Source organism: Gopherus flavomarginatus, chromosome 7, assembly GCF_025201925.1.
Source record: "Gopherus flavomarginatus isolate rGopFla2 chromosome 7, rGopFla2.mat.asm, whole genome shotgun sequence".
Classification (NCBI taxonomy): domain Eukaryota; kingdom Metazoa; phylum Chordata; order Testudines; family Testudinidae; genus Gopherus; species Gopherus flavomarginatus.
In genome coordinates, this window is record NC_066623.1 from 90873358 (window position 1) to 90898507 (window position 25150).

Below are 25150 nucleotides of genomic sequence, written 5' to 3' on the forward strand. Positions count from 1 at the left end.
AATTTCAAGTCATTCTAACTTCTACATGGGAAGCAGACCAGTGGAGAGTAACTCCAGCATCAGAGTAGTGCAAAAGTATATTTTGCAGAAGGCAGGCTGTCGGAGCTGAAAGGGGGCAAGAAGAGCAGTGAGGAGAGACAACTCCTCACTAAGACTCGGTTTTCTCCTGTCTTCTAGATCATAGGGCTTTACAGGCTTAGGATGCCATTTCCCCTGCCTCCTTTATGGACTTTATCCATTTCTTCTGAGAGCATAACTTACAAGGTCCACATTTCTTTGTTCTTTCCATTCCTGTGCCTCATATCTCCAGGGGAGGGTATCAGTTTTTCCTTTTATCATTAATTTCTTGTCAGTGCTATGCCTTAGATTAATTCACTGTTAGTATCCAGAACTCCAGTCTATAAAACTATGGGATCCAAATATAAAAATCATCACATTATATACATACGAGTTTCAATTCTCAGATCCAACTGAGCTGTGCTTGGTGCAGGGCCTAAGAGAAAAGATGCACAGATAGTTGACCCCACTTTTGTGGCTCCCCAGTTTTGGACCCCACTCAGCCCTTGGCATAAGTTAGAGTAGCATCAGAACTGCTCTCATTTATGTCTAGTCACCTGTGACCCCAAAAGCAGACCAATCATCCAGGAGTAGGTAGACTATGTGATATACAATGAAAACCTGATTGCCATGCCCCCTACACCAAGAAGATCATGGGGCACAGATTGGAATGGGTTAGACCAGGTCTGGGCAAACTTTTTGGCCTGAGGGCCACATCGGGGTTGTGCAACTGTTCGGACGGCTGGGTAGGGAAGGCTGTGCCTCCCCAAACAGCCTGGCCCCTGCCCTCTATTCACCCCCTCCCACTTCCCACCTTCTCAGGACCCTCAACCCATCCAACCCCCCTTCTCCTTGTCCCCTGACACCCCCCTCCCAGGACCCCCACCCCCTATCCAACGCCCCTGCTCCCTGTCCCCTGACTGTCCCAACCCCTATTCACTCCCCTGCCCTCTGAAAGGCCCCCCAGGACTCCCACCCCCATCCAACTGTCCTCTGCTCCTTGTCTCCTGACCATCCCTTCCCGGGACCCACTGCCCCTAACTGCCCCCGGGGATCCCACCCCCTTATCCAACCCCCCTGCTTCCTGTCCCCTGACTGCCCTCCCAACCCCATCCACATCCCCAGCCCCTTACAGGCCCCCCGGGACTCTCACTCCCAACTCTCCTTGTTCCCCATCTCCAGACCACCACCCCAGAACCTCTGCCCCATCCAACTGCCGCATCCTCCCTGACTGCCTCTCAAGACCCCTACTCCCTTTCCCAACCCCCCTGCTCCCTGCCCCCTTACCAGCAGCAGGAGCTCGCAGCTGCGACACCGGCCAGAGCCAGCTGCGCTCCCCACGCTGCCCAGCATGGCTGCGCGGGAGGGGGAACAGCAGGGGAGGGGCCAGGGACTAGGGTCCCCAGCCGGGAGCTCAAGGGCTGGGCAGGACGAGCCCAGGGGCCAGATGTGGCCCACGGGCCATAATTTGCCCACATCTGGGTTAGACTCACTATGTCAGTTCTACACCCCCAAGTAATTTCCCCTGTCCAAGGAGAGACCACTCTGACTAGTTTCCAAGCCCTTTCCATCCATGGAGCAGCACAACATGGCTGTAGCAGGCCAGGATATCAGATCAAAAATTGTTTTGTTGTGGTTGCCTGTGCAATGAAAGTGCTTTCTGACACTGTTTATTTTAACAATATTCTTACACATTGATTATTATCTGTTAATAACCATGTGTGCACACACTTCTAAATCCATGAGGGAATGTACTCCATTCACAGTGAACTCTTTTCCTGCTGTGTGACTTTTTGATAGTTTTGATTGGGTAGTAACGGAAATTAAGAAGTGAAATACACAGGAATGTTTTCAAAGTACTTTAGGGGATTAGCTAATTTGCCCGCTCTACTTGGAAAACCTCAACCCACATAACCTTCCAAGGAGAAAATAGAAAATATCTTATGAAATGCTTGATTTAAGAGAAGAAGTCAGTACTAAGTTCTGTGGAATGGATACTGGCATTATTTCCATTCTTGTTGTTCCTCCTTCCCAAATAGTGTGCAAGGTGCAGGGAATGTAACAAATATATGCTCTTTCCAAGGCAATGAGGACTTGGAATTACCTTTTTAATTAGTAAGCCCTGTTTCTTTCTATAAGGCTTTCCAAGGCTGCTGTTCCAGAGAAAGATAGATTAATTTAAAATCAATAGAGAAATATTTGAGAAAAAAGCACAAAACAATTAAGTACTTTAAAAAGGAAATGCTACTTTTGTTCTGAGATAAAGAGACAGAGCAACAGAATCTTCAGATATAAAACTATATATACTGGCAGCTTTCAAACTTGCCTTAATCCTGAGCCTAACTAACTGATGGCAGGGAGTTCACAGGCTTTTCCAAGCAAGCCTAAAGGGATTTGTACACCAGAGTTCAAATCTCTAATGAACAGCTCACCACAGCTCTAATTCTGACTCAGAAACATTACATTCTTAGTCAACAGGAAAACCCATGTACTGTAAATGGTGCTTTCTGCTTTTATGAATGGAGCCCTAGGAGATTTGTGGTTTGGGATTATAATGTAATATGCTTTTGAGATAACATGTAAATGATTAAGAACAGAACTGGTTCTGTGCTGATGGATTATCTACCTCTGGGTGCATTGTTTCAAACAGATCTTTGGTCTTTAAATCTACGGTAATAATAGCTAAACGCAAGAAACTCAGGTCTTTATCATCAAGAGTACAAGCTATATTCCTCTCTGTTTGCTTAAATAGTAACATTATTGCCTAAGGTATTTGCTTATTAATATTAAGGTTCCATTAGAATTCTGAAGTATAACCAGTGACATTATTGATCCTATCTAAGAATTAATTATTATTATTTATTATGTATTAGATTGATGACTGTACATGAAAAGGAGTGGATCAGAAGTTTGCTAGATTGGGTTATGGAAGAAAGGGCATTTTAAACCTTTGTAAAGCAAGCTGAAAGCTGAAGATAGTTTCCACAACTTCACATCTTCTTATTTCTTCTTCCTAATACTCATAATCTTTTAGAACCACAACCATTTTAACTAAAACTGTGCCACAGATTAGATCAAAGCATACAAGCTTGAAGAAATTATTTTGTAAGAACAATTTAAACTTTTTAATATAAAAATGAGAGACTACAGACTTTAAGGGGAGAAAATATATACACACACCCACAACTGTATGCTTGAATGAGGCAAATACAAAAGTAAGCTCCAGTGATAAAAGGTATAAAAATGAGAGAAAATGTTCTAGTTTTTTTTAATGCACTCTTCTAGCTTTAATCTCTATGCAATAGAAATAATGTAAAATGAAAACATGCTTTGCACACAGTTTATTGCAGGTGCATTTTTGATTAACACATAATGTTAGCTAAAGATGAAGTCTACCTCTGTATGGAGATCTCATGCAGAGCCTCCCACACATTTGAAGCTGCCCATTAAGTACTGTGTAAGAGGGAAAAAGGCCCCTGACACAGCCCCCCATGACTTCAGTGGGGCAGGATGAAGCCCTCTACTCCCACATACTGCAGAGAAGAGTTCTGCAGTAGCTCCCCAGTAAGCTGCTGAGGAGGGGTCTCCAGGAATGGGCCAAGAACGGAGCCACAAGAGCTGTGCTTATGCAGATCCAGCATCTGGAAGCCACTGAGTAGATGATACAAAGGAGAATCAATTGCTTTTGGATGAGCAGCCATCAGAGGGCCCCTTTCAATATCCTACTCACCCATCCCTGACATCTTTCCCTCACAAACGGCCTGTTTAGTGGTGCAGCAAAGGTTGAATTTCAGCCATAATGAATTTAATTCAATCAAAATGTCCCCTAGTAACAGTACTTGCAACCCAACAAGACATGCAGAGATACACAGGTCTGATTTGACTCGACTCTCCGGTTACACCTATGTAACTCCATTGATATGAACCTGGCATACCAGAGCAGAGAACTGGGTTCTGAAAGTATTATAAGAAATAGTATTAACATATTAGGTATGCAATTCAATTTAACAATGGTATCTATCAATGCAGTCATTACCTCTGTGATCACAAAATACATACATGATCCCTGACAATGGGGCCTTGAGACCAGAAGATATCCAAAACTGGACACTATAAAATGATCTCTCTAACTTTTTATCCAGATATTGCAGTGCTATGTTGTAAGGAGGACATTATTACTGTGTTCTTCCATTTTTACTCCTCTAATGTGTTTTCAGGGACACTGAAGGGACTTGGCTCAGATTCAGGCTCTAATTTCTTGAAACAATTGGTAATTGTGGTGGTTGTAACTACAGAAATAGCTTATAAGATGAGCCCTGCAATTTCTAGATTGTTCTTGTAAACTGGGCCTGGAAAGTACACACTGAAATTACTTCCTGGGAAAGGTATCTCATAAATGCAGAGTTCCTTTTCAGGTGCTCCTATATAGGAATAGAATGCCAACTGTAAGAACATAAGAACAGTCCAACTGGGTCATACCAATGGTCCATTTATCCCAGTATCCTGTCTTCTGATAGTTGCTGGTGCCAGATGCTTCAGAGGGAATTAACAGAACAAGGCTATTATCTATTGATCCATGTCTTCTTGTGCAGTCCCAGACTGGTAGTCAGAGGCTTAGGAACAGAACGTGGGGTTGCATCCCTGACCATCTTGGCTAATAGCCATTGATGGTCCTGCCTTCTATGGAACTTATCTAATTCTTTTTTGAACCTAGTTATGCTTTTGCCCTTCCCTTCATCTCCTGGCAACTAGTTCCACTGGTAGACTGTGTGTTGTGTGAAGAGGTGCTTCCTTATGTTTGTTTTAAACTTGCTGACTATTAATTTCATTGGATGGCTCCTGGATCTTGTGTTTATGTGATGGGGTAAATATAACACTTTCTTATTCACTCTCTTCACATCATTTATAATTTTATAGACCTCTATTCTGTCCCCCCTTAATGATCTGTTCTCTAAACTGAACAGTCCCAGTCTTTTTAATCTCTCATTGTATGAAAGCTGTTCCATACGCCTAATATTTTTTGTTGCCCTTCTCTGTACTTTTTTTCCAATTCTTATATATATATAGAGAGAGAGATGAGTCCACCAGAACTGCATACAGTATTCAAGGTGTGGGCGTATAACAGATTTATATAGAGGCATTATGATATTTTCTGTCTTATCTATCCCTTTCCTAATAGTTCATGACCTTCTGTTCACTTTTTGGCTGCTGCTGCACACTGAGCAGATGTTTTCAGAGAACTATCCACAACGATGCCACCATATCTTTTTTGAGTGACAACAGCTAATTTAGACTCCATTCTTTTGTATGTATACTTGGAATGATGTTTGCCAATGTGCATTATTTTGCACTTGTCAATATTGAATTTCATCTGCCATTTTATCACCCAGTCTAGTTAGAGGCCTTTGTAACTCTTTGCAGTCAGCTTTGGACTATCTTGAGTGTTTTTGTATCATCTGCAGATTTTCACACTATTTGCCCCCTTTTCCCAAATCATTTTATAAATATGTTGAACAAGATAGGTCCCAATACAGATCCTTGGAGGCACCGTCCCCATCCCTGTTTACCTCTTTCCATTGTGAACATTGACCATTTATTCCTACACTTTGTTTCCTATCTTTTAACCAGTTACTAATCCATGAAAGGACCTTCCTTCTTATCCCATGACTGCTTACTTTGCTTAAAAACCTTTGATGAGGGACCATGTCAAAGAGTGTCTGGTAGCACATGTACACTATGTCTACGTGATCACTCTTGTCTACATATTTGTTGACCTCCCTCAAAGATTTCTAATGGATTTGTGAGGCATGATTTCCCTTTACAAAAGCTGTGGTGACTCTTTCCCAACTTATCAGGTTTATGTGTCTTATAATTCTGTTCTTTACTATAGCTTCAACCAGTTTGCCTGGTACTGAAGTTAGGTTTACCGATCTGTAACTGCCAGAATCACCTCTGGAGTCTTTTTTTCAAAAATCAGCATTACACTAGCTATCCGCCAGTTACCTGGTACAGAGTCTGAAAAGCAATAGGTAACATACCATAGTATGTGTGAATCATACATTGTTCAATAGAAATAGTCTAATAATTGCAGTGATTGATTAACCATAGGATTTTGAACATCATGTGTATAAATGAATGGGTAAATAAATAAAATATACAGATTGCAGTTGCACAATTCAGAAGAATGACATGTGAATGATGAAAGCAGGCTACCAGTAGATTAATGCTTTTCATTAAGGGACTGCCTGCATATTCATTAGAGCTGGTCAATTACTTTAAAAAAATATGCATCAGATAATTTATTTGATGAATTTTGCTGTTATTTGTCAAATTATTTATTCAACAAAAATGGGCAAATGAACTGAATGGTGCATTCATCAAATAGTATCCGACAGTTCTCGTACTAGTTCTGTGCATTTGCGGCTGATTCAGGATTAGTAATATTGCTGTAATCAATGCAAAAGAGGTTCTAGACAAAACTATTACTGCACTGGTTCCCATGTACTAACAACTTTCCCACACTTAATGCTTTAATCTGGATTGTTCTGATTGATCACATCTTTCTTGTGGAAAATAGGCTCAGCAGAAAATATATTTCTCAGCCCTCAGATATCAGGCAGTTTTACCACTCAGCCACTCCAGTTTTACAGTGTAACTCCTCTGAAATCAGTGGAGTTCCACTGGTTTAAAAAGCAACAACAACAACTGGACTAATGGAATGGTGAATCAGGCCTATTGTCTCTTCAGATTTTGGTATGGATGCTTATATTATTATTTCTGTTCTAACTGTGAAGTTCATGGCCAGTATTCTTGATAGCCTACAATATGTTATTTAAAATGTTCCTTGACCTCCTGCATCTGCCAAAACAAACTTTACCACCAGCTCACACTTTTCAGCTAGTGTTTATGCTCCTTAGAGTTTTAGCTTTCCTGGAGGTTAATACATTGTGGTAGATACCTATTTACATTTCTTACACAGATGTGTATTGTTTGGTCTCTAGTGTTTAGACTGCATCTTCCATAAGCCATTTTAACCACTTGTTTTATATCAACTCTTGTTATTAAGTCTGCCTTTTAGTGGAAATTAATTTCCTTCAAGGATTTTCTATGGGTTTGTTATTCTTCACAAAAGTAAGTGTTAATAGTCATCTTTTCACCTTTCACTCCATTACTTTGGATGAAGTGGAAAAAGTTGTAACACAATGGTAATTGATTTAAAGATCAAGGCTTCAATCATGATTGAAATACAGTAGTTCAAACTGCAGTGTTATTCTGCAACCCATAGACCCTGCTGTGCTAAATAATCACAAAACTTGAGGACACCTACCTTGTGCCATGGACACCAATCAGATGCAGCCTCCAGACTATAGTTCCCTAATCTTACCAGTGTTGGAGGGGTAATTGTTTTTTCATGGAGGCACAGGTACGTGTGCATGAGAAGAAGACCCAACTTTGCATGCATGTCTTCCCCCAAATCATCCTTAATACATCTGTTCCCAAGCACCTGTAAATAATTTGGAGAAAGAGGCTATAACACCAATTTCCACCAGAAGGGAATGCCCTCCTATTAAGTTGTTACATGGAGAACAAACATCAAACTCTTATAGCTGGTTGTTAGCAGTGGTATAAGAAAGGCCCCAGCTCCTACTGGCAGCCGCTTTTTAGTTTCTGCCAGCATGTGGCAGGCCCACTGCCACCTTCTCCAGGCCTATGCTCACTCATGGCAGCTGGAGGAACATTCAACTCACCAAAATAAAATTTCCTCCATCATGGGAAAACAACCAAGGACAGAAAGAAGGAGAAGAATACAGGCCAGGTGCAAGCTACCCTTGCAGACTACATGACACCATCCCACTAGGTTTGCCAGATGTCTGTTTTTCTACTGGAACGCCTAGTTGAAAAGGGACTCTGGTGGCTCCAATCAGCACCACCAGCTGGGCCCCACTAAAAGTCTGATTGGTGTTGCTGCAGGTCTAAGACAGGCTAGTCCCTACCTGTCCTGGCACCGCACTGCACCCTGGGAAATGTCCAGCAGGTCCAGCTCCTAGGACCGCAGGTCCAGCTCCATGGGGTGCCACACACGGCCACCGCCCCAAACACTGACTCCGCACTCCCATTGGCTGGGAACCCTAGCCAATGGGAGCTGGAGGAGTGGTGCCTGTGGGCGAAAGCGGTGTGCGGAGCCTCCTCCCCCACCTAAGAGTTGGACCTGCTGGCCACTTCCGGGGTGCAGTGTAGTGCCAGGACAAGCAGGGAGCCTGCCTTAGCTCCACTGCATCACTGACCGGGAGCTACCTGAGGTAAGACTGTGCCCTATCCCTGAGCCCCCCCCAAACCTGAAGACCCCTCCTGCATCCCAAACCCCTCATCCCTGGCCCCAGCCCAGAGACCAGATCTGCTTCTGCACCCCAACCCACTGCCTCAACCCGCAGCCCCCTCCCACATTCCAACTCCCTTGGCCCCAGCCCCTAGCCTGGAGCACCCATCCTTTACCCCAAACCTCACACCCCCCTGTTAGAGCCCTCACCCCCTCCCACACCCCAATGCCCTGCCCCAGCCCAGTGAAAGTGGGTGGGGGACAGCAAGCCACTGAGGGAGGGGGAATGTAGTGAATGGGAGCGGGGCCTCAGGGAAGAGGCAGGGACTCTGGGAAGTGGCTGGGCTAGGTTATTCAGTTTTGTGCAGCTAGAAAGTTGGCAATCCTACATCCCACAGCCAGTCCAATCTCCCACATTTTCACTCAGCACCCTGTTTATTTTCTAGCTATGGAAACCATATCCACATATATGTTCTACCTTCATGCTGCTTTTCACCGAAGCCACTGACATTTGGATGACTTCTCTTCTTACTTTTCTATCCCTTAAAATGCTATTGGAGCTACTTTGCTTTGTCTTTCTTTAAAGTGCTCATTAAAAGGAATGTGTGGGTTTGCTTTAGACAATCTGCAGAGAAGAGTGATGTCCTCTGTACTTTTCCTAATGATGAGCTATGATTATCTCTGTGACACCACCATCAATGGGTGAATACTATGTAAAAATATTCATGAGCATAAGTTTTTATTCAAATGGGAACTTGCTTCCACTCTACTACTTCGATTCATCTTTCACAAACATTTACAGGAGGAAATTTTTATTCACAAAAATGATTGCAGAAAAAATGTTACAAATACTCCCATGATCACAGATTCATAGGAGTATTCTCCTTGGCAGTGTCACATGGCCATCTGCTGAAAGATCTTTGGATCTGAGTCATCCAACCTGGGATCAGAAACAACACCATGTGATTTAGGTGACCAGTCACATAGATGAAACAGCAGATATTCAGGGGACAGGTCATAACAAATAGTTTGTGAGCAATCCATAAGTCAAAATGTGTTTGATAAATAATACACCAAATAATGATCAAATCTGGTTTTTAAAAAAAAGCCAGTTTCCCTGAGCATCACAGCAGCCTTCTGTGGACCTGTCTGCTATATATTCACACACACACCCTGTATTTGTAGGCCCTCAATGGACTCGAGTATCCCCAGATGTCATGCTGCTGATGACTCTGCCCCACACCTCCCAGCTGCCTGCACACCCCCAAATGCCGACCATGCCTGGGTTCTGGAGCAGGGCCAAACCCTGTGTAGCCAGCTCTACACCAGTTAAGGATGCCCTTGTGCAAGGGAAATCTTTAGGCACTGCTTTAAGGCAGCTTTAAATCCTCCTTGCACCTCTTTGTGGGGACTTAGGAGGAGCCTAAGACTTGGCCCAAAGGGTACAGATTCTTTGCAGAAAAAGGGGCAGATTCAATCTAGTAAATAGTTTATTCATATAGACCTATCAGAACTATTAGTTTCTCTCGTATACTTACCAGTATAGGCCACAGTCCTACAACAGAATTAAAGCAGGCCACCTTTATGCCCAAATGGAGTCCCAGAGATGTCAGTGGATCTCTGCATTGGCACAGAAGTCCACCCTTGGCTGCAGGATCAACATTAAAGAAAGCTATTTCAGAATTAACTAGTAAATCATGGCTAGAGCCGCAAAGAAATTTAGGAGCCTAACTGCCTCATTAGGCACCTATATCCAAAATTTAGTTCCTCAAAACTCCACACAGCTGCCATCAAACCCTTTAGGCACCTAAATTCCCAATCTGTCTAAATTTCTGCCGGTGGTGTGTGCAAAGCTACCTAAATCCTGGTGCATTCCACGCAGCTCAGAATCTAAGCCCCAGTGGGATTCTCAGACTGGGTGTTCCCAGCCTATGTCACCTGTGGGACCACATCCCGTAGGTGCTTTCAGAGCCTGCTGGAATGGACCTTATTCAAAGCAGAAGGGGAGAAGGTGGTGGTAGTCCAGTGGTCAGGGCACCTACACGGGAGACCCAGGTTCAAATCATGCTGCGTGACTCGGAGCAGCGACTTCAGACCACCACCATGTCAGTATCCTCATTTCCCTTGTGGAAGGACTGACCTGGCATTGGCACTTAACTCCAGAAGGGGGTTCATAGCTGTGAATCTTATGTGGAAAGATGTGCCTCACTCCCTTTGAAGGACAGGTATTAGGCCACACTCCCCTCCTCAGCGTTTCCTATTAGCTAACTTAGGTGGTTCCCTGCTCAGCTAACTGGCTTTTGTCTTAGGTGTCTGTCTAACTCTTCCTATGGATCATATAGGGAGCATGGATACCTAACTCAGCGCTGCAGATTCCACTAGGCAGCAGGGCCCCTAAGCATTAGGCAGGGCAATACTGAAAGTCCTTTTTGTGGATCTACCCCCCTGCAATCCATTGACAAACTGCATTGAATCTAGAGTGCTTCAGAGAACAGAAGCTAGGCACTTCCCCAAGAAATGCAGAAAACCACTTATTTATTTATTGAGGCCTCCCTAAAAGGGTTCTCAGAAATGTTGACAACTTCTCGCTTATCAAATTGCTAAATCCACAGCTTGGGGTGTTTAAAAAAGATTATGAAATATTCATAGCTACACAACTTTATGAGAAGATGTCATAATTATTGAGACAGGGTCTGAAATGAACTCAGCTAGCACATATTCACACTTTTAAATAAGCCAAGTTACTTAAACAATTAGAGTCACAAAATCTAGCATGAACCACTGCAGACCTTTCCTTTATTCTAAACAAATTCTTAATTTTTTTCCTACATTTTCCACTGCTGTGTAAGGTTACTATTGTCTAAGTAAAGCATGTAAGAAGTTGTATTCATTTGGGAGATGATAATGAGAGAAATCAGACAGGAAACAAAACCCAGACTGTTTGACTGCCAGCTTGTGTGCAATTTTATGCAATTAATATGGCATACATTTTCAATTTGAAGCTTGAACTGTTATATTGTTAGCAGCTTAACTCTGTTCTACCCTTTCAGAAATAATGTCCCACTAACTGTTGTCGTTTTGCCCATCCATTAGTCAGGTAGCCAGCTAGATCTCTCTCTCTCTCTTCATGGCAGAATTCAGACCATTGTAGACTCGTTAATTCCGCCACTGATAATAAGGGTCATTGAAGGAAAAGATACAGATACAACTGTGCTGAACATCAGACATTGTTTGAAGGAGCCAAATTCAATCTGATGTATGTAAAAAATTCAAGTATATGCCTAAGAGAGCAGCAGGAGAAATTTTCTCATTCTTTTTTGTGAGATCTGACATCAGCATATAGATGGTTTCATCAATTATTGAGACTGAGACCGAGAAAGGAAAAAGAATGATTTGGGGGCTTCATTTTTGAAGTTTGAATGTGGAGAGCTCAGACTGAATCAGAACTAGTACGTCTGAATCTTTAGAATTAGCTGCTTCTTTATTGTACTAGCTCTGCTTTGTAATGATGGAGAGCCTTAGAGTCTGGAACTAAAAGGACTTTAATATCTTGTGAAAAACTAAACTGTGTCTTCAGTGTTCTTAGACCAGAATAGCATTTATGAAAGCACATGTTCCTTTCTCTTCGGTTAATACATTTGTACTTGAAATAGCTTCAAAACGCTTAGCTTCAGATTAAACTATTACTGCTCTGTTTATTTATAAAGGGTTAAGGTTAGATAGTCCTGAGCAATTTCATTTTAATAGTTCTTCTGATGCTCTTGCTTATAACAAAGCATCTGGCAGAAACCTACTGTATATATTTGTGCATTACAAAAAAATAAGTATTCTGTTGGTTGCAAAATCTGAAAGCTGTAACACAAATTGATGGAGAAAAATGATGGCAAATCTCCTTGCTCAGTAAGCTCTCAGTTCTGTCACATTGAGTAGTAACCTTTCTCCTTATGTAGTCAGAGTGATTTAGTAAGGGCTACTTATGGAGTAAGCTGCTACTCAACATAAGTATGGATAGCAGAATCAGCCAGTTACTTTACATGCTTTAATACATTTTATACATTGTAACATTCAGCACTCAACAAAAATAATTAGCATTTGATGCTAAACACAGAAGTGTTTCATATAATGCGAAGCAGAAACATAATATTTACTCCAGGATATAACATTGTTATTCTACCACTATAAAATACTCCATTTTTAACATTTTAACAGTGGAATTAAAGATCAATTTTAAACGTAGTAGTTGCTAAGCAATATGCTGTTAGCAGGACTCCAACAGCTTGGAGCATTTAGCATTTTAAAACCTATGTTATCATCTTTATATGATTACACAATTTGCAAAATACAGTTAGAGATCAACAAGGAAGTTTGTAATTTGCTTAGGCAATAACATAGTGCTATTATTCAGTACTTTTCTGAGTCCTTGCAGTGGCATGTTTGCTGTACCCAGGCTCAGGAGCACCACACACCACGGTTGTTGGACTGTCTCCCTATATCACCAGTTCCCAGAAAACTTCAGAGTCCAACTTCATGTTGTCAATGGAAGAGTAGGAGAGCAGAGACAGGGAAGCAATGACACCCAGGCTTCTGAGGGAGCCGTCCTAACTCAGGGCTGAGGTAGACAAACAAGTAGAGTGGAACCACTTCAGATAGATTTCTTCATGATCATGGAATAACTATGGCTGGAGGGGTATGCCTTTGCTGATTCCATTGGCAAACAAACCCCATCTCATGACAAGCTGATTAATTGAGACCTCTGCGGGTTTCTTGGAATTTGAATATTTTTTAATCCTATGAGTTTTTCTCCAGGAGGGCATCATCCAGACCATGACATACATGTATGAGGACCGTATTTAAACTGTAGAGTGAGTTATGCATCTGATGGGGCTCAGAGTAGTGTCTTTCTTACCTGTAAATCTTTTGATACTCCACTATTCCTCCAGAAAACACTTAGGTAAAATTCTGGCACCACTAAAGTCAATGGGAGTTTCGTCATGGACTTCTCTAGGGGCAGGATTTTATCTCAGATTTCGGAATCCTCCTGTCCTGCATATGGAGGATCCTACAAAGAAAAGTGTGTTTGGACAAATCAAAATGTAGCACTTTTATTATTGTATGACAACAAAATGCATTCAAAGCCAGCTGTCTAATGCCTGGAAGGTGCCAATAAATGATGAAATAACTTATGCTCCTTGAGTTTCCTTAGCTGTGTACCCAATAAGGAGCTGTCTGATATCTTTCAGATCCATCATGGATCCTAACATAAAAGCCAGCATTCCAAGATGTCATTTGGATTTCTGACTCTTGCTGGAGGAATCTGGGATTACATTGGTTCATATCCATAGTTGTCTCCCTCTATAACATACTTTATAGCTAATTTTCCTTTGCAATGGCTTTTCATTTACAAGTGCCTTCACTTTTTTTTGTTGTTCACATACAAAGCTGTAGAATCACAATATACCAATGTACATAAATGCTATTAGAAGGTAAGATAAGTCTGGCTAAATATTCTTTTGTAAATGCATTTAGGAACAGGTAATGTGCTGCAGATGATGTGGTAGGGGCGGTTCCTCTATCTTCTTTGGCCAGCCACTTATGTCATTGAACTTCATAAGACACTACTGAAAAGTCAGAGTAATTTCAAAAACTGTACTTCCAAAGCACCCAGTCCCCCAAGTTGCTGAGCCCTTCAGTTCCCATTAAAATCACTGGGAGTAGGGGCTGCTCAGCGCCTTGCAGACTTGGACTCTACATCAGAAGCTTTTAATTTGTGTGCCTGATGTTAAGGGAGGAAAGTGGAATAATAAGAATTCAGTTTGCCACTTGCCCAGCAGCACCTGGTTTTTATGAGTGTACATTGCAGTTTCCCCTGTTTTTTGCGGGAGAATGCAGTTTCCAGACCTGATATATCTCTAGGGGACATTACATTTCCCCTTTCCCCCATTAGATTATATGGTGTTAGAACAGCAGACCAAAAACAAATACATACTTCACAGAACCCCCATCAGGACACGCAACGATTTCTCAAGCCGTTGAGCCTTTGTTATATTGAAAACAAACTTTATAACAAGACATACTGTAAATTCTTTCCTTACTTGGGAAAAGTGTGGCTCCTTGGGGGCAATTGCAAATATTTTGTTATCACCTACTCTTGGGTCATCTAACAGGCAAAGCTGCAGTCCAAGAAGTTTCTTGATAGGGTTTGAAAAATTTGCATACAAGTCACTGCTTTGAGCATTCTCACTTTATTATACACACTGCAAATGTAATTGGCTCATTATTTTTTATGTACAGAGTGCTTGGAAATGTTAGAACATGGGGCAAAAACCTACTTAGGATTTTAATAACTCTTGCAAAATACCCTGTATTTCAGAAGTAAAGCTCACTGTCATTACCATGTAACACAACCTCCTATGAGACTACTTGAGACAATAACTGACAGAAGACTCCAATGAAGTCAACGTTAGCCTCACCCATTCCCTTGATACATACAGATTATTCCCATTAGAATTAATTGAAGAATCAAATGATTAGAATTAATGGTTATTACATTAGTGCAGAGGGCCAAATCCCAGTACCTTGCTCAATAGACAGAGTAAATGGTCTGTGTAGGGGAATCCCATTTGGATCCAGAGAAATGGAATCTTCCCTCACCGGTACACCCCTTTCCCAGTTACTCCCTGTGGGCTGCTCCATTCCTCACCTTTCAGGACATTTTTGTCCATGGGTAAGGAATAATAGGATTTGGTCCATAGGCCCTGCTACAAAGCCCACTGAAGTCAATGGAAAAGGCTCTCCTTTGGCATTGGTGTGTTTTGGAACAGGCCCATAGAATGGAAACTAGGCCACATGTTTTGTATCATGACTCAAAGGTTTCCAATCTTATGCCACTTTATAGAGAAATTATAGTGAGTATTCTCTCTGTGTACAGTATTTGGATCATATTTTACATTACTTTCTAGACAGTATTTTAACAAATACATTAGATTGGCTATGCAAACTACAGTGTATATACCAAGTTACTTGATCTATTATTCACCAGCAAATATATAATAAAAAGTAACTGCATATAATTATCACAACTACTGACTTACTTATAATTAACTTTGAAAAATTGCTGGTTTAGGAGATATTATAGATTACAATTTTAAATGTAAGTAGCTTCAGAAAATCTCTCATGATCTATGCAAGTGCAAGGTATTCAATGAAGAATTAATTCCCTAAACTACTAATCAGCTCTCTCTCCTGTCTTATCAAATTGTAAATACATTATTACTGTATTAAAGCGAGCTAATTAAAGCAGAGCCTGCATTTAACAACATACCTAATACCCCCGAACATAATCAACAATGTTCTGAGACCATACACAGCAAATGTTAGAAAATTAAACCGATACTTTAATAGTGATGCTGCACTTTTATTTTTATTTTTATTTTTTTAAGGAAGAGAAGGGGAAAAATAATACACAAACATTCTGGAGAAACAAGTGAGGGAGGTATTAATTCTATTCAGTCTACAGCTGTAATCCCACAAGCATCTACAAATAGAATCTGGAAGACATCCAGCTGAAACTTGCTTAATTTATTAACATTTTTAATAGATGTGGATGTTAAACGCTGCAAACCAAAATAAGAAATTTAAAAAAGGAAGACCGCAAACCCATACATCTTGTAAGAGGAATGTACTAGAAACTTAAACATGAAAGCTCAGTGAAGCCTAGCCAAGCAAGCAAATTGAGCATCATTTGCAAAACCTCTTTTTTAGTTCTTTTTTCTGTTTCAACCACAAATAAAGCACCATAATCATAAAACAGGTCCAAAAAATCGCTAAAAAATCATTCCCCAGTCAAACAAACATAAATATAACACATAATACTCAGCAAGAAACCCTTCAACCAAAGTTATTTTTGAAATTCTTTGTGTAAACGTCTAAGTTTTTTACTCTGCTTGAAAGTTTACACCCCTTAAGACCTCAGATTATATGATGCTGTTAATAATATTTGGCAACAAAAAGCAAGTTTTATCAATATAGAGTATAATGATAAATCTGTAGGATTTTATTTTTATATATATATACACCCACCGAGGAAAAAAATTTGAGCAGGAAATCTATGAGATTTCCCAATGAAATCAATAAAAAACATTTGCAGGGTGCTGTCGGTGATACTGTTTAGGTGCGATAGAATTACAGACCTGTTTGATCATTGTTTATTACAGGGCTCATAATTTTGTTTTTAATATAAGTGGATCAGAGAGAGGGTTTTTTTGCCCCCAGCAACAGATTCTTTAGATTCCACGCACACAGAAATCTTTATCTGACTTGTTTCATTTAAACTCACAACTGATATTGCACATTAGTCTGAACTAAAAACGAAAGTATTTTTTTCCCTCAGGTCAATTTGCTGGCTTTTGGGGTGATTATTTACAAAGTATTTCGACACACTGCAATGTTAAAGCCAGAAGTTAGCTGTTATGAAAATATAAGGTAAGTTTCCCTTTTAACACAATTTCTACTGTCCATAACTCTAAATATAATCAGAGATTAAAGTGATCATTCCAAAAATAATGAATTTGCCTACTCAAAGATTTTTTTAATGGTTTGTAGAAAGAAAGAAAATTTTGGGCTAGATTCTGCCATCTTTTGCTTACATTGAGCAATGCCTTATTCCTCAAATAGTCCCACTGACATGAATGGGGCAGCTTGCAGAGTAAACAAGCCCTACTCAAGGTGAGTATGAGAATCTAGCCTTTGATAAAGAAGAGGTTAAAGACTGGTGGTAAGAGTTAAACAACTAATTTTCCATTCCTTTTGAAGCACCAGATCCTGCAGCTCCTACTGAGGCAAAAACTGATTTCAGGAACTGTGCCTGAATCAGAACTGAAAGATTTGTCCCTGAGTAGATAAATATAATAAATATATGAAGAAATCAAGTTCTCAGTGAGTCACTTTATCTGTGAAGAAATTGTATAATGAGGCTCAGTGTTTCTTTTTTTTCTTTTTCCTTCCCCAGGATTTTTACTTTGCATGCTGCTATGATTTTTCCATCAACTTGCTCTCTTTAAAACTGATTTATAGGGACCTTGAAAACCGTTTGTGCAGGAAAAGCTGAAGTGTACTACAGGGAACATTGAAAACAACTTACTGTTTGTGTTGCTTAGAAACACTCCTGCAGTTTCAATGCATTGCCCAAGATTTATAGTTAGGATTTAGAAATTGTTTGATTGATTACTTTCTCTTATCCCTCATCCTTCATAGCTTCATGTAGTGAGTTGGTTTTAAAGAAGTTGAAAATTATTCATTTTCAGAGTGAGGAACAATGCTGAAAATGTCTTCTGCTCTCAGGAAGTCCTGCAATGACTGGGCTAAGAATGAATATGAAAGTAATGAGTGGTTTCATTTCCAAGACAACATACTGTAATTTGCTAGAGCGAGGGAGTTATACAATATGTTAGCAAAAATAAATCACAGCCAATCAATGTATAGAATATTAAGGCAGCAATATTCTGACCTGGAACTATATGAAGCTATTTGTGTTGTAAAAGCAAAATCTTTTTATTTTTATTTTTATTTTTTTTAAAAAGAGTGCATTGTTTTACTGCCAGCCCCATTTTCTGATGAGGGAGTCATAAGATCCCTTTGATGCCGTGCATATGTGCTGACCTAAGAGCATACTGTACATTTTTCCTATTTTGTGGGGGAGAATACTTCATAACAGACATATGTTTTACCTTGGGGAATTACACTCACAGTAGATTTAAAATCAGATCATACAGCACTGCAGTACACCAGAGGAAACTTATATGAAGATTAAGAAAGCCAGTGTTTTAAATCCATCCAGTTTTACTCTTTTCCTATTCTATAATGACTGTGAGCATATTCTTGCAATAGTACTGCAGCACAACCTAAAGTACAGACCATGTAATTGCAAAAAGCTAAATGCTCTCAGACCTTTGTGAAGCATTAATTTTTCAAAGGAGAGATTAGAGGAAGAAAATGACATAAGTCACCACATTGCTTGCAATGTTTTTCTTTTTCCTAGGTCTTGTGCTCGGGGTGCTCTTGCTCTCCTGTTCCTTCTTGGGGCTACCTGGATCTTTGGGGTGCTCCATGTGGTCCAGGGATCAGTGGCCACTGCGTATCTTTTTACAATTTTCAATGCATTTCAGGGGATGTTCATCTTCATATTTCTTTGTGTTTTATCTAGAAAAGTAAGTACCATCTTTCCTGTGGGAAATGTTTCATGTGAATATTCATATATTGCTACATAATCAGGAACCTAGTCCTACAACCATTTATGCACATGAGTAACTTTCTATGCATCTGAATTAGCTCTTTGAGGTCAGTGAGGGGCATTCACATATATGAAGTTACTCGTGTGTAGAAGTGTTTACAGGATCATGCCCTCTGGCAGAAGTGGTGTAATCCTGACCCCAGTGAAGACCATGGGTCTTTTGCCGTTGAGGGGCCAGAATTTCATCCCAAATTCTTATCTTCTCAGAGATTTCTCCCAGGTTTAGGGTTTTAAAAACAGTGCATTTCAATGTCAAAAATGATTACAATGCAACTACTATATGAAATAATGGAAAAGGTTGAATAAATCTGGTCTTCATTCTTTTCAGTTAGGATCTGAACTGGGGCTTACTGTTCACCTTCCAGTTCTGAGATTATGTAGTCTTTGATGTCCTTTTCTAATGCCAAAACCAGTACCTCAATATTGAACACCTTTAAAACCAAGTAAAATGGAACACTGGCTTTATTAGTCAGTTAATAAATTGGTCACGTTTAATCCTATCTTTTCATTTCAGATCCAGGAAGAATATTATAGGTTGTTCAAAAATGTTCCCTGCTGTTTCAGCTTCTTAAGGTAAATGGAAGAAAAATATGTATGAGCAGTACAATGGAAGAAGGGAGGAAACTAGGCATTATTATTGTTATTTCAGAAAATGTAGCATTGTGAAAATATGAACTGACCTAGTAAACAGTTCTCTCTCTTAACTCAATAGCTGTCTCTCCAGTATAGGCATTGTACTTAAATGTGCTCTCATGCACAGTGTTTATACTACACTGTGTGCAATCAGTATACATACACAAGAGAAGCTGAATTATTGTAAAACAAATATCATACACAAGAAGAGAAAAGGAGTAGAATTCCTAAAGATGCTAGAGACTTTTCATAGTTTAGGGTTTATTTCTAATATTAGAAATATCTGCAGTTTATGAGAGAGAAAGAGGGAGAGAAAAAACCAACTGGCACTGCAGATTTTATTAATCACTTTGCTAGTGGAAACATGCCTGTTGCCTTTTTTGTGGTAATGAGATTCTTTACATAACGTTGTATGTTACCATCTACAGGGAACGGGTGCCATTAAAGTCTTCATAGATACAGGTCTGCTTCAACCCAAGCTTTTGTTCAATTTAAAGTAGATTTTGTAAATGTTTTGTGGTTTCATATAATTCTCGTCTCCCTCCCAAATATATATTAATCTTTTTTTTAACTTGTAAGGAATTCCTCTGAGGTCTGGTCTAATAAAATAACTTGGACTAGACATTTTGTAAGTCCAATTTCTTTTGTGAATATCTTCACAAGAATTTGGTGCTGATTTTATTTAACCCTTGAAAGATTGATATCTACTACGTCCAGGATTGTGACTTGAGAAGGTTTAGGAAAAGAAATGTTTTCATGAGTTTGTCATCTGGTACACATTTTGAGGATCCTGACCTTATTTGTCAAATTAAAATGCAGGAGCATAAGTTACATGGGCAAATCAATGCAAGTGTAAATGCAAGGGTATGAGCCTTAGTTTCAGTGTAAAGTTTATTGTAAATATAGCAGATTCCTTTGCTTCCTTTATTACATGCAATAGTCTTCCATCCAGGCCCCAGATACTTCAAGCACTTACACATGTGTTTAACTTTAAGCATGTGATAATTCTGTTGATGTCAATGGGCCTACTCATGTACATTTTGCACGACTGGAGCCTAAACATGTTGCTTCAGCATTTCCAATGTTGTCCTCTTATAAGGTCTGCTGTCATGTCATCCTTTAAAGTGCCTGGTATTGTGAGGTGCAGAGACCCCTCAGTTCTCACTGCCTTCTCAGGAAGTGCCCCACACCTTAAAGAATCAGGCCCAGTATGATTACTGGTAGAGTGCTGTGTAAATATGTATCTGTTTATAAAATTCTGCTACTGTCTTTTTTCTGTTGAAATAAAGAACACTTCTCAATAATTTTATTTATAACCAAGAAGGCTGTTTAGCAATGGTGAAATATGCTTGGTTTTTGTCTATTTTCCTTACATACAAGTCTTTACTTACAGTACATTTCTCATTAAACATATTGTATGTTTCTGTCAAAATCTTCTTTGGAAAATTCAAGTGGCAATTTTCTTTTCATTTTTTTTTTCAGAGAGAAGTAATTACTGTCGGTCACCTGTATGTAAAATATGTTAATAAACTGAACTGTTTTGTTTGATTCTTTCAACATATTTCCTTTAGTTCATTTAAAGAAATAAAGAAACAAGTTTTATTGCTAACATATTACTTGGCCTGAATGTTTTGCTGCATCTGTTTTGCTAGCTGTATATTCTCCTTAAGCTGTGGGATATACAGATGCATATCACTTACATATGTGTTTTCACAGGAATACCTATTAACACATCATCTGTTATCTCATATAGAAATGTGTAACCTGTGCTAAGGTTGTCTGGGCAAAGAAACACCTCTACTAACTGCATAGTGACTTCAGTATGCTCAGGGAGATTGTAAAAGTACCTTTGAACGAAAATATCCCACAAAGTGTTTACATTACAATGGACTTTATAATTAAAGAACATATTTTAGAGCAAAACTCTGCTGTCCAATCCACGAGTCGCATCTTTACTCTGATACTTTACTTTCCTCATAGATCCATGCTTGAAAGAGAAGATCTATCATGTGGCTCTTAGAGCTCTTAAATCTAAGGACCTTAATATATTTGTCCTCACTAAATATTGAGGATAAATATAATGGTACAGGGCACATCAATCACCTCATCAACACATGCCCCATCCCACACAGGTTTCTCATTTCCAATACTATTTCCAGAATAAGCCTTTCCCTCACCTTTAGGCATCTACCACTGTGAACATTTGAAATTGACCCTCAGCCACTCATTGAGGCAGCCAGTTTATCACTTCCTGACCAGTTTTGGTGGCCAGCCTGTTCGTCAGCTGCTCTGTGGTCTATACCAGTCTCTGTGGCAAGTACATACTGTTGCTTCTTGGGCTGAGAGTGGGAGAAGGGATTCAGCAACAGGTGGAAGATGGCTGTCATTGAATGAGCTAACAGGATAGGGAAGAGAGGAGATGGTTCCTGGCTTGGGGGAACTGTGAGCAGACAGGAGTCCTGAACCTGATTCAGTTCCCAGGGGATACTGGCATAGCACTTTCTAGTTGCTCCCCAAATCTCTTGCAAGTTAGCTATTACCCAGGTTAAGCTACCTGAGTACTGATCATTTTCCTATGATTTAATTTGTTTAATTATGTTTAGATTCATGTGTTTCTCTTGAGTAGTTTTGGCATGCAGTGGAATTAGTGTTGAGTATTCAGGTAACCAATGAGTTTGTCACTGACAGACTGACTTGATTTTTATTGAGCTCTTTGGAAGACTTTTCCATAGTGGATAAAGATCTTGTATTTCTCATGGAAGTCCCAATCCTGCAACCTTAAGGACATGCATAAGTCTTTGTAGAATTGGACCCTTAGCAAATGAAGAATACTGTATACTACAATAGGTATAAAACCACACAGTCAAACTATGTTGCTTTATTCTTTGATGTGTACTAAATGGCAAAATAAAATCATGATAAAAAAACCGCATTAATCAATAATGAAATAATAAAAACTAGCAAAGGTCCTGTAATATGACAGGGTGTAATCAATAAATCATGTAGCACATAAATATTCTGTATGTCAGATCATATTTCAGAGTCTGTGTGTTTTGTTGATGTACCTTTCTGGCTCTTCAGATGCAATTTAAGAAATGTTATTCTAGGTTCAGAGTAATTACAATAAAATTCATTTCTGTGTGCTTCCACCAAAACCAAAGCATAGAATGTAACCAACAGGAATATCCAAATGGAATACACCGCCTACACATTATCAATGGCTTTGCTAAGAAAGCTCATACTCCAGCGAGTTGTATAACATGAACTAACTGCGCTGCCAATGAGAAATCTGCATGACCTATTTGTCAGGCCAGCTGATCACCAGTTGACTGATTTAAGCTTTTTTGAGATTTACAGATTAAGAGCTTTTGAAAGTGTGGCACATCAAAGTGGGTTCAGTGGTGGTGGTGAGGAATCAGTGAACGAGAGAGATAAAAATAAAATCTTAAGATTCAACTGAAATTATGCTGGATGGAAGAGAGGGAGTGTTTCTACTAAACCAATGAAAGCTTATGTTCACTGTTATACTTGGAGATGTGCTACAGAACATTATAAATAAGATCTAGGTTAAGAAAGACCTGTTCATTCTGTAAATAATTACTTCCCCTCCATTCCTCACTGAATTGAAAGTGAATTTCAAAGAAGCTGCAGCATTTAGGAGATAATTATCCTCACAGCTAGCCCAGCTTTGGAAGCTTCAGACTGCAAGAGAAGCACTGCAGAATAGACCACCTGTAATCTTTGCCTGCTGTGAAGAAACAAGCATGTGCCACCACCATGGCAAATATTGTTCAAATTACACTTAAAACTTTCCCAATTTCTTTTCAACTCTCTAATTTTTTTCATGAATGCCAGTATCCCAGTGTGGCCATTTATTCCACTATTTAGTCCCACTTGGCAATCATAGGCATTTACAGCACAACATTAATGTATAGTGATTATTATTACTATTTATAGGACATAATGTTACTTAGGTGGACAAACTAAGTATTTACATATACAATACCCAGCCCTCCCATGTCTCAGTTCTAAGTGATTGTGTACTACTTTTACACATAGATATTCCGTACATGGGCCATGTGGCCACAAACTACTCTTCATAAGTAGGAAGTTTTCTCTTCTCACATAGGCCATTTTCTCATTTGTACAAAGGATAAATTGCTAACTGCATAGGGAGTTGAATTCAGTCTTTTCTGGTGTGGCTGCAAGGAAAGCAGGATCGATAACCTAGTGGTCTATTAAAGAAGAGGTGAGAGGCTTGAATAGCCCAACATTGGGCCTCTGCCTCAAGGTGGTGTGGCCAGGTCAGATTATGTGGGTGGCACATAGTGTTCTTTTTGGACTAGCTGTTAAGAGCACTGCTGCATATGGTGGCAGCTGGCGGAATGAGCGCTGTCTCTATATTAGCAGAATGCTTCAGGCACCTCTTCCCAGGTGCCACAGCTTCAGTACCACTCTAGCATCAAATACCATTTTTTATTTGAACTCTGGCAGCCCTCAAAGACTCCACACAGCAGTGGCCCCCTCCTGCTAGGTGCTATATGAAAACATAGGAAGACCTGGTCCCTTCTTGGGAAATCTTACAAGTGGGATCTAAATGCCAAAATGCAGCCCACAAAAATACTGAAATTTTTATCCAGGCAGGGTGGCTCTAGGCATCGGCCCTCCAAGCATGTGCTTGGGGCAGCATTTTCTAAGGGGCGGCACTTCGCCCCCCCCTTTTTTAATTTTTATTTTTATTTTTTTGCTTGGGGCAGCATTGCCGGGAGCCGGTGTGACGACACTTTGAGCAACTCTCCCGTTTTGCAACTAGGCGCAGTTTCTGCCACGTAACGAAATCATCTGTGCACCTGCTCAGGAATTGCTGCCTCCTGGTCCCTGGGGTTGCAAATTGGGAGGGATGGGGTCTGTGGTCAAAAACACTGGGAGCAGGAGCTGTTTCTGTCGTTACACCGGCCCTGGCACAGCCACTTGCCCTGTCAGCGCCGGAGCCGGGATCCACGCCCCCTGCCCAGCCCAGCGGCGCCCTGCACAGCCCACTCGGGGAAACGCCGCGCCACCCTGGGGAGACTCAGAGCGGCAGCAGGACCCGTCCTCCCTCCCTCCCGGGACCCGCCTCCGTCCCTCCCTCCCCGGCTCCTCACACGTTCCGGGAGCCCCTCTCACCTTGCGGCGGCGGCGAGAGGGGCTCCCAGAGTGTGTGGGGAGGCGCAGTCCCCAGGCTGCGGCAGCGGCGAGAAGGGCTCCCAGACTCAGGGCCGCCGGGGGGGGGTGGAGCAACTGGGGCAATTTTCCCCGGGCCCCGCAGGGGCCCCCACGAGTATGTCGGAGGCTCCCCCCACCTCGGTCGTCCCCCATCCCCCGGTGTCTCAGCTGGTAAGGGGGCGGGGCTGCGAGCTGCAGCCGAGCGGCGGGAACTCAGGCCCAGCTGGAGACTCTACGCCGCTGCAGCGGTGTCCGGGAGAGGCGGTAAGCGGCATGGTTTGGGGCCGGGGCCGGAGCCAGCCACCACCCCCCTCCCAACCCCTTCCCCCCCATCTCTGACCTCCAGCTCCAAGCCCAGCCCCTGTGAGCTGGGCACCCTCCCGAGCTGGGCACCCCCCAAACCTCATCCCCCCCACAGCCCTAGCCCCCAGCTCTGAGCCCAGCCCCTCTGAGCCAGGCACCCCCCCCGACTCCATCCCCCACAGCCCTGAGCTCAGCCCCCCACCCAGTCCTGACCAACAGCAGCACCACCCCTAGGCAGCGACAGCCCATTGGCATCACCCAGCAACAGCCCATCATTTAATTGCAAATGTATACATACCATTAAAGCATTTAATGTTTTAAAATAACGTATTTAGTGTATTTTCAAA

The 25150-nt window shown here is 41.1% G+C and overlaps 1 protein-coding gene across 2 annotated transcripts in view; it reads left to right on the forward strand.

The window, feature by feature from the left end:
- ADGRL4 (adhesion G protein-coupled receptor L4) overlaps positions 1-22328 on the forward strand; it is a 102082-nt gene extending 79754 nt beyond the window's left edge. Inside the window, exons 14-17 of one of the 2 annotated variants that reach the window (XM_050961870.1) lie at positions 16764-16855; positions 18411-18579; positions 19177-19235; positions 20778-22328. In XM_050961870.1, coding sequence (XP_050817827.1) covers positions 16764-16855; positions 18411-18579; positions 19177-19235; positions 20778-20787 — 330 coding nt within the window. In that variant the 3' untranslated portion in view covers positions 20788-22328. Of the gene's footprint in view, positions 1-16763; positions 16856-18410; positions 18580-19176 lie in introns of both variants that reach the window. The other variant, XM_050961871.1, reaches the window with a different exon arrangement.
- Positions 22329-25150: the final 2822 nt, after the last annotated feature.